Source organism: Cotesia glomerata, unplaced genomic scaffold, assembly GCF_020080835.1.
Source record: "Cotesia glomerata isolate CgM1 unplaced genomic scaffold, MPM_Cglom_v2.3 scaffold_53, whole genome shotgun sequence".
NCBI classification, from domain to species: Eukaryota; Metazoa; Arthropoda; class Insecta; order Hymenoptera; family Braconidae; genus Cotesia; species Cotesia glomerata.
Genome location: NW_025404160.1, coordinates 14,187 through 26,664, shown reverse-complemented (window position 1 = coordinate 26,664; position 12,478 = coordinate 14,187). Strand labels below are relative to the sequence as shown.

General features: G+C 33.6%; 1 protein-coding gene across 1 annotated transcript; it reads right to left on the bottom strand.

Annotated features, from left to right (window-relative positions):
- Positions 1–10,587: 10,587 nt before the first annotated feature.
- On the bottom strand, positions 10,588–11,951 carry LOC123274681. The gene is made up of 3 exons (XM_044742423.1): positions 11,921–11,951; positions 11,443–11,726; positions 10,588–10,872 (listed from the first exon to the last, which is right to left on the bottom strand). The coding sequence occupies exons 1-3, from the start codon at positions 11,949–11,951 to the stop codon at positions 10,612–10,614; spliced, it is 576 nt and encodes a 191-aa protein (XP_044598358.1). The 3' UTR covers positions 10,588–10,611.
- Positions 11,952–12,478: the final 527 nt, after the last annotated feature.

Sequence of the window (12,478 nt, the reverse complement as noted above, 5' to 3'; positions counted from 1 at the left end):
AAAGAATAATGCAAAACCATAAGTAACTAAACAAAAATAAGATTGTTAAATAACATTTACTGTTAAAATCTAACTTTAAATAATATTGTAGTTAAGCAAAATTGAGTTAAAATAATTAATAATTATTATCTTGTATTTAATTTATAATTGATGATCATAATCAATGATTATTATTTAATTAATTTTCTATTAATTTATTATTAAATCATTATTTAATTATTATTTGATTTATAATTAAACGATAATGACTATTCTTTTTATACATGATAATAATTAAACTGACTTATAATTTTATTAGAAAATCCGATTGTAAAATGATAGAAATAATATTTAATTCAAGTTATTAATTAGTCAAACTCAAACATTAATCCAACATATTATAAATAATATAATATATATATTTTCATGTTATAGTATATTATATATTATATATTATATTAAGTATATTATATTTTTATTGTAATTTAATTTCAAGTTAATTATCAGTAAATTTTTATTATAAATAGATTTTAAAAAGGTCTGTTAAATTAATAAAAATAGTTAAATAAACATAATGACTGTACTGCTAAAAGTGTGTATTAGTGAAGTCCAACTTTCAGGCCGATAGGCTGAAATAAATATATATAAATATAGAGAAAATAAATGTTAGTGTATAAGGATCATTTATATGTAGTAGAAAATGTGTGTGCTTATATATTCTTTAGAGTGGATGTATGTATGGAAGTTACGGTGGGAGAAGAACGAAGTTTGAAGCTCTTCGGAAAAACTATGTAACAAAATTTCTCACCGAGAGCTTAGATTGCTAAGATCACGTCATTGTAAACTTGAATAATAAATTGAAACCAACTAAATAATTTTGATCAAGATTAAATAACGTCTAAATAGAATTTTTTATTTAAAATGATTCCTTTCCTCGCGCTGAAACCGAGTATTTTAATACTCCCGGGTGAAAGAACTACAGTAAGTGAAGTTTTCAATAAATTAAAATAACATCCACTAGATGGAAGCATAATGGAAGAAAGATTTCATTTTAGTATTCCAACTTTACAGTTAATCTATATTTCAATCTATAACGCTAGTAAATACTTTCGTTTTCTTAGTTTCAACTTATCGCATATAGCAGATTATTATCAAATTCAGAGCTTATAAGAGCTACAGCTCGAAAATTTGAAATTTTCCGTTGGTAACGCCTACGCTTCCAATCCATATTGGGAATAGATTGTCATAAAATCCGCTCTTAGATCATTTCTATCTCGCATATAGCAGATACTTATCAAATTTGGAGCCTTTAGGATCGACAGCTCGGAAATTTGAAATTTTAATTGCTAACATCCACCCCTACAATCTGTATTGGGAGTAGGATGTCAATAAATGCAATTTTAAATCATTTCTACATCACACAGAGCAGATTCTTACCAAATTTGAAGCTATAGAAGCTACAGTTCAGAAATTCAAAATTTTCATTGTTAACACTCACCCCAGCAACCCCCTATGGGGTTGGATATCGTAAAATTCGTTTATTTATTATTTTTAGATCACCTACACAAAATTCAGACAAAATTAGAAGTCTCTAGAAGCTATTGTTCGGAAATTTTAAATTTTCATCGTTAACGCCCACCTCCGCGATCCATATTGGGGAGTAAATTGTCATAAAATCCGCTTTTAGATCATTCTACATCATATATAGGAGATTCCCTTCAAATTTGGAGTCGATAGGAGCTATAGTTTAAAATGAGAATTTTCCATTGTCAACGCTCCCGCAACCACCCTTATGGGTTTAATTTCGTAAAATCCGTTCTTAGCTGACCTCTATTCGGTGAAAGGAATATTCCTACCAAATTTCAAGCCTCTACGCCTTATAGTTCCAGATATATCTTGATGAGTCAATATATAGGTGGAAATTTCTGATATATATAGATTTCCATAAAAATTAAAAATATCCTGCGTGGGCAGGAATCGAACCTCGGACCTGACGCTTGGAAGACTGATGCACTACCTGTTTACCTACTAGAACTTACTTGAAGGACAGAGTTTGTAATAACTATAAGTAATGAAAATCGTACATATGATCGATTCCTAATGAACAAAATTTTTTATAAAATTTATAAACTATTCATTATTTATATATATATATATATATATATATATATATGTATACTAGCTGACCCGGCAAACGTTGTTTTGCCATATAAATAATTTCCTAGTAATTTCTAGTGTAGACAAAAAATAGCTTACTTATTGTAAGTATGTATGTATGTTAGAATGTGTATATTGTATGTATGTAAGAATGTGGTATATGCGTGAAATAAGCATGCAGCGCTGTAAACGATGAGGGAATATAAAAATAACGAAAGGCAAACATTATTTTTAAGTTATTAAAATGTATTCCTTAAAATTATATATCATTAATTAAACAATTACGACAGTAACACTATCAAACAATATCAATCTCTTAATGCTATAGCGTGTACAATATTTTTGTTAGTCCATCTTTAGCTAACACAAACAAACTGGATGGTTTACCCACTCGAGAGCATGCCACGTATAATTGTCCGTGTGACAAACATGGTGTTGTCAAATCTACCCCACAAAAAGACATCGTTTGACCTTGGGATTTGTTGATAGTGATAGGAAATGCCAATATAGTCGGAAACTGAATAAGTTTGTATTGAATTGGCACATCTGTAGGTATAATAGAAACTGTGGTATGAGTATATTTTCACCTCTGAACTTGCCATTTAAAATCCTGGGTTCGTAAGCCGTTCAATGGTTCAGGTGGTGTTTCAATTTCAGGTAGTTGCACTTTTCCTGACGTGCAACACGTCTCAGCTGGCTCATTTTTGAATTTCAGAGAATGACAATGCGGACATTCCTTGTCTATAGCACCACTACCACTTTTGAATGAGCATAATATTCAATATCGGGCTCATACGGGAATGCTAGACGCAGGAATGAATCAGATATAAATGCTCGATGTACCTGTTGTCGTTGTTGGTCATTTGTTCTTCGTCTATTGACTGTGAAACGGCGTGATTGTCGTTGTTCTAATCTTCTGACTTCATTGCGTTCAGCTCGTGTATCTTCTGGCTCTTCTTGATGCAATTGCGCCATTCTGACACGGGCATCAGTATTTTGTTGCTGGATTTGTTCTTCTGTTCTTTCGGATCTGCTATTTCGCAAGTTTCGAGCTTTACTTGTACTGCGGCTCAAATCAGCCCCTTTGCGTTTTCTTGGCATTGCTCACTGTACAAAACATACATAAATAGAATTAATGAAATTATTTAATGATGAAAAATGTTAAAAGTATAATTAGGGCCAGGATTTTTGCCGCAGTTTTGAAATGATTAGTTTTAATTTATGAAATTATGACAAAAATATAAGTTTTATGGAAAAATTTTTCAAACAAAAGTAAAAATTAAATTTTATGAAAACATTGTCTCTTATAATTTTTCATACAACCAATATTTCCATTGACATTTTAAAATAAAGATTCATAATGATTGATTTTTGGAAACTATGAAAATCTTAATTGTTCAATTACATTTTTTAATAAAATTAAATTAAAATTACATTTTTATAAGATCCACAACATTTTCGATATAAATACAAAAAGTAAACTTACAACACAAAATCCGTTGTTATTGGAAGCTCGTGTCACGTGTTGAGTACTTTTGAGGTTATAAAATCACTTGATTAACTAATCGTGCAAAATACACTCAAAATTGATAATTTAATTATTATTGATAAAATAGGAATGATTAAAAGTTAATATGAGAGTTACACTGAGATAGCAAAATAATAATTGTCAACGTTACTACTACACTTGATGCATAAACAATAATGATGGCCGACAGCTGTGTAGGGAGTGAGAAAGAAAGGAGACCGGCTTCGTTCTCATCCCTACTCCGTGCTGTTTACTGGGTCAGAAGTGACACCTGTAGATATCTGGCGGGGATAACTAATTAAATGACGATTGATCAGTTTTCGACCGGAAAGGAAAAATGATTAAATTACTAAAATGGCTATTAAAAATAAGGGTTGATCGTAGAAGGGTGAAAATTGAGGATTGTATGTATTTTTGTATGTTGTATCATAAGAAATAGAAATTAAAAATTTTGTCTAAAAAAAAAAAAAATTAGGGGTGGACTACCCCTAACATTTAGGGGATGAAAAATAGATGTTGGCCGATTCTTATAGATACCGGATAAGCACAAAAAATTTCATCAAAATCGGTCAAGCCGTTTCGGAGGAGTATGGCAACGAAAACTGTGACACGAGAATTTTATATATTAGATATATATATATATATTTATATATATTAGATATATATATATATATATATATATATATATATATATATATATATATATATATATATATATATATATATATTATAATGGGGTTTTGCCTGACCCGGGGATTTACCAAGCCAGGCTCACCGTTTATACTGGAAATTTTTGGCTTACTAAAAAGAGAATTATGATTAAAAAGGGCGCTAGGAGAATGATCTCCAATTAATTACTACTGCGACTTCGGCTAGCTCTTACCTCTTCCTCAGGGTGGCGGGCCATGCTGAAATACTCGTCGTTAAAAAATAGGGCAGCAAATGAAACGAAAATTCTTAAAATTACTCGAAATAAATTTAGAAAAATTTAACAGAAAAAATAACAATTTATTTAACAAAATATACGTCGGAGGTCGATATTAACTTTTAACAAAATTATTAAAACGTCGTAACTTAACGTTTCTCTTAATTTTAAACCAAATTTAAAACGTCGTTACCTCAATTTTATTTCTCACACTCGCATTCATACATCGGCAATCACACTATGTAATAACAGCATTACAAAAAAAATAATCGTAAAGCGTTGAATCCTCGCGTATTATTTTGTTAATCAAAATATTTTACAAAATTACAACGTGGACTCGAAACGCTGGATTCAACACTGAACAAGAACGTCGGCTTACCAAGCAATTGAGCGTCGTCCTCATCGCAGCAGCTCGGAAAAGCTTCATGCGGTTGACTCGATAAATAAATTATTTGAAGAAAATAAATACTTCAATACAATTTATCAATTAATTTCAAGTGAACAAAATCGCGACAATACTTCGAAATTAACTTTAGGTTGCGGAGCGCGCAAAAGCGCGTCCGAATCCGTCAACAGTCCAGCCTCGAATCCTCTTCCTCATAGAGAAGTACCCACTTCTTCCTTCGTTGAAGTTGGTGGCGCTAGTCTTCATTTCCATTGGAATTGATACTCATCGATAGTTGAGTTAGGTCCGTATAACAGTCAACGGGCCTTCATGACAATTTGAGTCACCTCTGCTCCAGCAGTACTGACTAGCCAACTGTCATCGATGGTGATTGTCATAGTGGAAAAATGCAGCAATGCAGCGTCGAGTTGTCTTCAGACCTCTCGAGTGTTTACGCTGCTCGGTGTCTCGCTCGCTTCGGTACTCGCTTTTTGTCGTCGTATCGCTATCCTTGTCGCTCCACTTTGTAGTCTCGTACGATCTGTGACTCGTGCTATCTTCGTTACTCGTACAGCGTTATGTATTTTGACAAAATAAATTCATACAAATTAGTAAAATCTTCATTCATTCACACATAACATTCACGACGTTGGATTCGAGCCTGAAAGTAAATATACCCCAAGTATTGGGCGTCGAATAAAAATCTACCACGTTACAACACCCTCCCCCAGACGCACAATACTTTTCGTAGCGTCGGTTTCTGTTCGGGTGAATCAGCAAAAAATAGAAAAAAAAAACCTCATTTCATATTTTGTCTCTACGGCATCTCCGCGAGAATCCAACGAAATGTTATGTGTGGTTATTCATCAATAAATGAATAATCACTCACAATTTACAGCAATTCTTACTCAATCACTCGTATTTCGCACTCAATAACGTCATCGTAGTCATCGACCCATACAAAAAAAAAACATAACGTCGCAAAATGTATTGAAACACGACTCGTACCTCGACTTCACGTCGTACAACAAAAACTTAACTTTGACAACTTCCGCATCATACTAATCAAGCTCGCATCACGTAGTATCGGTCCAGCAAGGCCATAACCAACAGGCCCACGTACTGGATTCCGGCTACAACCTCCGAAAACCGCATTTTACGTTCTAATAAGGCCATAACGACAGGCCCACGTACTGGAACTCACCTCAAAACAAAACAAGTTGATTAGAACTCAAGTATTCGCGTCGTTTCGGTACTCAAATCGTCGTCGGTTTCAATTTTTCTTCAAATATCTTCACGAGTAACTTCAATCGTCGCTCATACGGCTCAAAACGTCGTATCGTATCACGAAATGCGTCAAATCTCACGAGTTACAACAAACAAAAACTCCAAAAAGTCGGTCAACTCAAACCGCTCCGACCAATAACTTACTAGTTGCTCCCGTCGAAATGTAAAGAACAATTTCAGTTTGCAACTTTTATTTTAACATCAAACTACTTTCAAAATTTAATTATGACTCGACTAAACAATTAAATTATCAATTCACTTCGTCAGCAATCGTCGTCGTACTAATAACCTCGATTTCGGATCCTTCGATTTTCCGATAAATTATCTAGCAGCATACCGTCGTAGTCTTATAAATCAACGTTCAAATCAAGTCCAAAAAATATTAACTACTGAGAACGCATTTGTTACGTCAGCATCTCTGATCTCGTCTCAAATGCGTCTCGACAAATATCGGCGGTTGTTTGGTCTTTCGATTTCACTCATCAGCATCGGTGTGTGGAACGAATCACCTACTTGGCATCGCATCACTCCCACTGCGCCTCGTGCGTCTTACACTGGTGGACCAAACCCTCCAAGATCGTCGACGTCGCTCTCACACAGCTACTCTCGAGAGACAAAACAATTAATAATTCTGGCCGTACCGTCCATCGTCACGGAATTCGGCTCAGAATCAAACCTAAACTGCCTCTGCAGCACAACAACATCTACACAACAGCCGGAAACTCTTCGGTCTGCCGTGCAATGCGTAAACACAACAACAATTTCCAATAACTCGAATTTAGAAACGTGACTTAAATCGCTGAAATCTCGACTAATTTCCCACCTTCGTTTACTCCAAAACAAAATAAATTCTTCAATATCGTCGAATAACAAAAAAAAAAAACAAAACCGAAATTTTTCGCCTGACAGCCGTACGCTTACACATCGGACAGCTGAGCTACCGTCGTATCCCCACTCTTGAAGAATTCCCCTCAGGCGTCGCGCCTGGGCTATCCGTCAGCGGCCGCTCGCTTGCTATGGCTGACTGCTGGGCTATCCCCACTCATCGACTACGAAGTGCTCGACACTCGATTGACTCTACTAAGTTTAAACTAATCCTAATCGGAATGTCTTGCATAAAAATAATCCGATTTGAAATAAATCAATTTATTTTCCTTACAGCTCGAAACAAAACTCATGACACTAACCATTATCATTAAATAACAAAATAACTCTTGTATAAACGTCGATTTTGAAACTACTACAAAAAAAAACAAACTCGGATCTCAGCTCACGACACGACGGTTCTCGAGCACTCGGTCTCTCGTCAAACTCGGCGATTTCGGGCCCTCGGCCTCTCGCCTTTCTTCAGCGTTCGACGATGACTCACGCGTTCAATACAACAGAGCCATACACACAATGACTCATACCCTCAACTATCTTAATCGCAAAAATCAATATCGACCAAATTCTAATAAAATTGTCAACTTAAATTCAACTCTTATTAACGACACAAATCCGTATCCGAAATCTTCCTGATTTCGTTGCCCCGTTGGGCGCCAAAATATATAACGGGGTTTTGCCTGACCCGGGGATTTACCAAGCCAGGCTCACCGTTTATATTGGAAATTTTTGGCTTACTAAAAAGAGAATTATTATTAAAAAAAAAATATGGTGGTACCTAAATACCTCGTGGGATTATCTCTGCTGACTGACTCAACTTAGCCTTGACATTTTACACTATGACTCGACTAGTGTCGAGTACAATTAATACTACATAAATTAATTATTTAATGAACCCAATCCAAATGTTTAATTAACTGTTTAGTTAACTGTTTAATTAACAAATTCGAATCCCACGAGCTACGTCAATTGAGACAAAGCCACTCACCCTGGTCACAGCGTCGACCTGAAGTTATTCCTGGGTTGTTCTGCCACCAAGACACTCTCGGCCTTCACGTCAAGACACGTCGGACTCTTGGATAATGGATTCCTCGGCGAGGATACTTGCTGATTCTTTGGAACCCGGACACGTCGACTAACAATCACACCTAAACACGCGTCGTACTTTATGACGCTTTCGTCGAGGAACTAATTAGCAACAGCTAATTATTGTCGCACTGCCTTCATTTTTCGGCAACCCAAAATCAGCACACTACGTCGTGGCTAATTAAATATACGTAGTTTTCAAACGCAAGAATTACTTAAGGAGTTTTCCCCAAAAATAACAAAAAACTAAGTCGTTAAAACGTGTCTGCACACGGCAAGTCGAAACGTGGAAAAAGAAAACATCAGCACATGTCGCATTCTTTTCTCTCTCCCCTCTCTGCTGGGTCCGTCGTTAGCTGTGAACTCCAGAGATGGCACCGTAAGTCCAATTTTCCGATATCGACGTTTTGAATGATGTATTGGCTGGAGCATTGGTGCGCTCGACAGCTAGCTTTACCCTTCACGCATGCGTCGATTGCTCACTTCGAGTTCCAATCAGTCCGTCGTTTCGCTCGCTCTCGAGACAGCCATCCTCCCGTCGTTGATGATCTTGCAGGTTACCCACGTCGATGATCCTCGTTGTTTCTCTTCGCGGGTTCGTGGCCGACGTCGTTAGTACCGTCACAATAGTTAAGTATTTAAATCTAACTTAAAGCTACTCACTTACTCAATCAAATTACGTATTATCGCATTAGATTTTGGTTTCGCGTGCAATTGAGCTTCGTTCGAGTTTCTACACGCGAGGGCGACTCGGTCGCGGCGAATCCAACCAATGGGCATAAAATAAAATAAATAAAAAAAAAACTCAATTCAAATTTCCTTTAAAATTAAATTCAAAAAGGTAAAATTAGAGAAACAACGCCTTAACAGGTGGCGCTAAAAGCGGCTTGTTACAATGTATATATTTGTGATATATATATATATATATATATATATATATATATATATATATATATATATATATATTAGGGTGATTTTTTTACTTTATTTTTTTTTTTTCGGTCCCATCGTGAATACTTGTTGGAAATACCCAAAAAAAAATTTCCTAAAAGTTTGAGCTCTTAATATTAATTAACGTCCTCGACCAAGGCATGTGAATATTTCCCATTGAAAATACACAAAAACTTTGATTTTTAATTTTTGAATTTCTAAAGCTCAGCGGCATTTCATGGGATCACTTTGATCAAAGATGGATTTTTCTTAGAATTAAACGCTCTACAAAAGTGCCCATTGCCGCAAAGTCAAAACTCACACTGGCGAGGCAGTACGGGCCACTGAACCTGATTTTTTCATAAAATTGGCGTTTTTTCGCATTTATCTCGTAAATATCAAGAGCTACGGAAAAAATGCAAACGACAAACTTGTAGAGAATTCAATTTTCAACAAAAAAATTCCTATGAACCAAATCGCTAAGATCAATATTAAGCGAGATATTAAGCCTTGAATATATTTTTTCGTGAAATTTTGGCCGATCATTGATTTAAACTTATTAATATCTTGTTTACTTTCTCTGTTTTTTATATTTTTTCTTCAATATATTTTTTTAAGGCTAGAAAAACAGGATATGATAAGTATCTTACATTATAAAAGCTTATATCTTAAGAATCTTTAATAAATAATGGATTTACGAGTTTCTGCATGAAACTTATGAATTCAATTACACTTAAATAATTTATATATTATTAACAGTTTATTAAATTATAATAGTTCGAATTATATTAACAACAAGAAGTATTTAATAAAAATAAAAACAACAATACCAATTAATTATTATTGAAAGCAGAAAAATGAATTGTTAGATTAATTCATTGTCAATATATTGTGATTTTTTACACGATGTGTATTGAGATCGATGGTGCTGAACAGTTTGAAAAATTCTTTGTCTTTCATCTTCGTTATAAGTCAATACTTCATTAAAACTTTCGGCTAGCGCTACTCCTCTTTCCGCAGTATCGTTTACTACTTTTAACTTTTTGAATGTATCATAACATCGTTTATACTCAAGATTTGATTCCCACAAACTTGGATCTGTATGCAAAAATTCATAGGGGAGCTCAAATTGCTCAAAAATAAACAACGAGTTTGGATTAACAAAATCGCTTACGTTTTTCTCAGATAACGACGTTATTTCTTCATAAGCGACTGATAAACGTTTATTAGGCTTTTTATCCGCTACCTGGGAATTTATTTTTGTACAATCTTTACTTTTTCTTCTACTGACACAGTTTCATCAAAAGAGCTAAACAAGCAAGATTTTCGTGTAAGTACCACAAATGCCGAGACAATTTATCGAGTGCTGCATTTGCAATTTCTGGATGTATTTTTCTGTAGTCAATAAGATCTTTTACTAATTGCAAATCCGAGTTTGGAGCATTTATTGCATTAGGAGCAGTAAACCATATTTTTACATAAAATATTACGATGAAAACACATATTTTCTGCAAAATTTTTTTTTTCGTTTGCTCCCATTTTAAACTGGTTTCTAAACATATATATTTTCAAGCAATAGAGAGCTTTCGATAACCACCGTGCGTGATGAAAAGCACCAGGTGCTTTAAATTCGGCTCTATGACTTTTGATACCACCCAAAAAGATACAGCTCAGCTCCAAAAACTCCTTGTAATCATTTCTCGGATGATGATTCTAACAAAAAATAAGAAAAATTTAATAATTGCGGCCAGAAAATACGATATTTTTAGAATTTTAAAGTAAAAATATTATTTAAAAGGCAAAATTTATAAAACTAAATCACTTAAAAATTCGAGTTATATCGAAGTATGCAAAATAACTCCACTGATAAAAGGATTTATTTACTATTAATAATTTGATTTATTTGAAAATAATAATTTAATTTAATAAATATTTATTAACATTAAATAAATATTTATTAGGGAGAAAAGTACATTTAATAATATTTATTTAATGTTAATAAATATTTGTTATCTATTAATAAATATTTATTAAATATTAATAAATTAGTAAATATTTATTAACAGTTAATAAATTCTACGTAATGAATACTAATTAACTGTTAATAAATATTTATTAAATCCCATGATGTTAAAAAATCATTTATTAACAGTTAATAAAGCTTATTAAATATTAACAAGTCCTTCTATCAGTGTATCAGAAAGATCTAATGACTGTAAAGGAAATTAACTTTATAAATAATAATTCTTTCAATGGACAAACTATTTATGAATTAATTAATACCTTCAGTTGATTTTCTATGAAGTCAAGAATATCGTCTTTTCTTTGATTTAAAATAAGTGCAATATCTTTATCCTCTGTGCCGATTTCATACGCAGATTTATCAATTTTTTCCCAATTATCTCTGAGTCTTTTGAAAATTGGTACATTTGGACTATTCGTCACTGGCCAAGCAACTTCTGCAACATTTCGTAACATCAATTCAGAAGTATGATGGCGACAAGCAAGATATAATAAGTCACGGCCAATTTTATCTTCTAATAATGCACATGCGCCATTAAAACAACCTAAAACAAAAAATTAGTTATTGATAAACTGTTATTTAATTATCAGTTATTCAAATTTTGACTCAGCTTATATTTTAACCTCAACATTCGTAAAAATAATTAAAAAATTAATCAAATTCGTATTTGAAAATTTCTTCCCAAGTCAAAAAACAAATACTGTGATATAAATTCATTCAACCACAACATTAGCTTACCGTTATTTGAACTAGTTGTATCAAAGCACATTGTTTTAACATTATCGCAGAGATTCCACTCTATCAGCGTCTCAAAAATGGCTGAAGCTTAGCTTTCACCTGTGCCATCAGAGAGAATCGGAGTTTTTAAATTTTTATCAGTATTTATTCCGGTGACGTGTATTGATAATCGTTCTGCTTTTGGTTGACCATTTCTCGCAGGAAGCATCTTTCCATCCCAGTGCACTACGAGAGAGTCATCAAAAATTTCTTCTTCTTTGATCGTATCGACAATTTCTTCTCTTTTTGAAATACGCGCATTGCGAATAGTGGAGTAACTTAAATTATATTTATCAATCTCAAGTCCTAAACTTTGAATAACAGCAGAAATGATGTACATCGCATTTTTGTTACTAGTTTTAGTTCTATCTATTGCTAATACTAATTCCGAAGTCAGAATATCAATTTTATTTTTCTTAGGCGCTTGCATTGTATCTTCCCGGTCTGGATAAGGTCGCTTCAATTCACTGGAATTTGATATGGAACTACAGAAACTATTTAAGGACGACTGTTGGGATA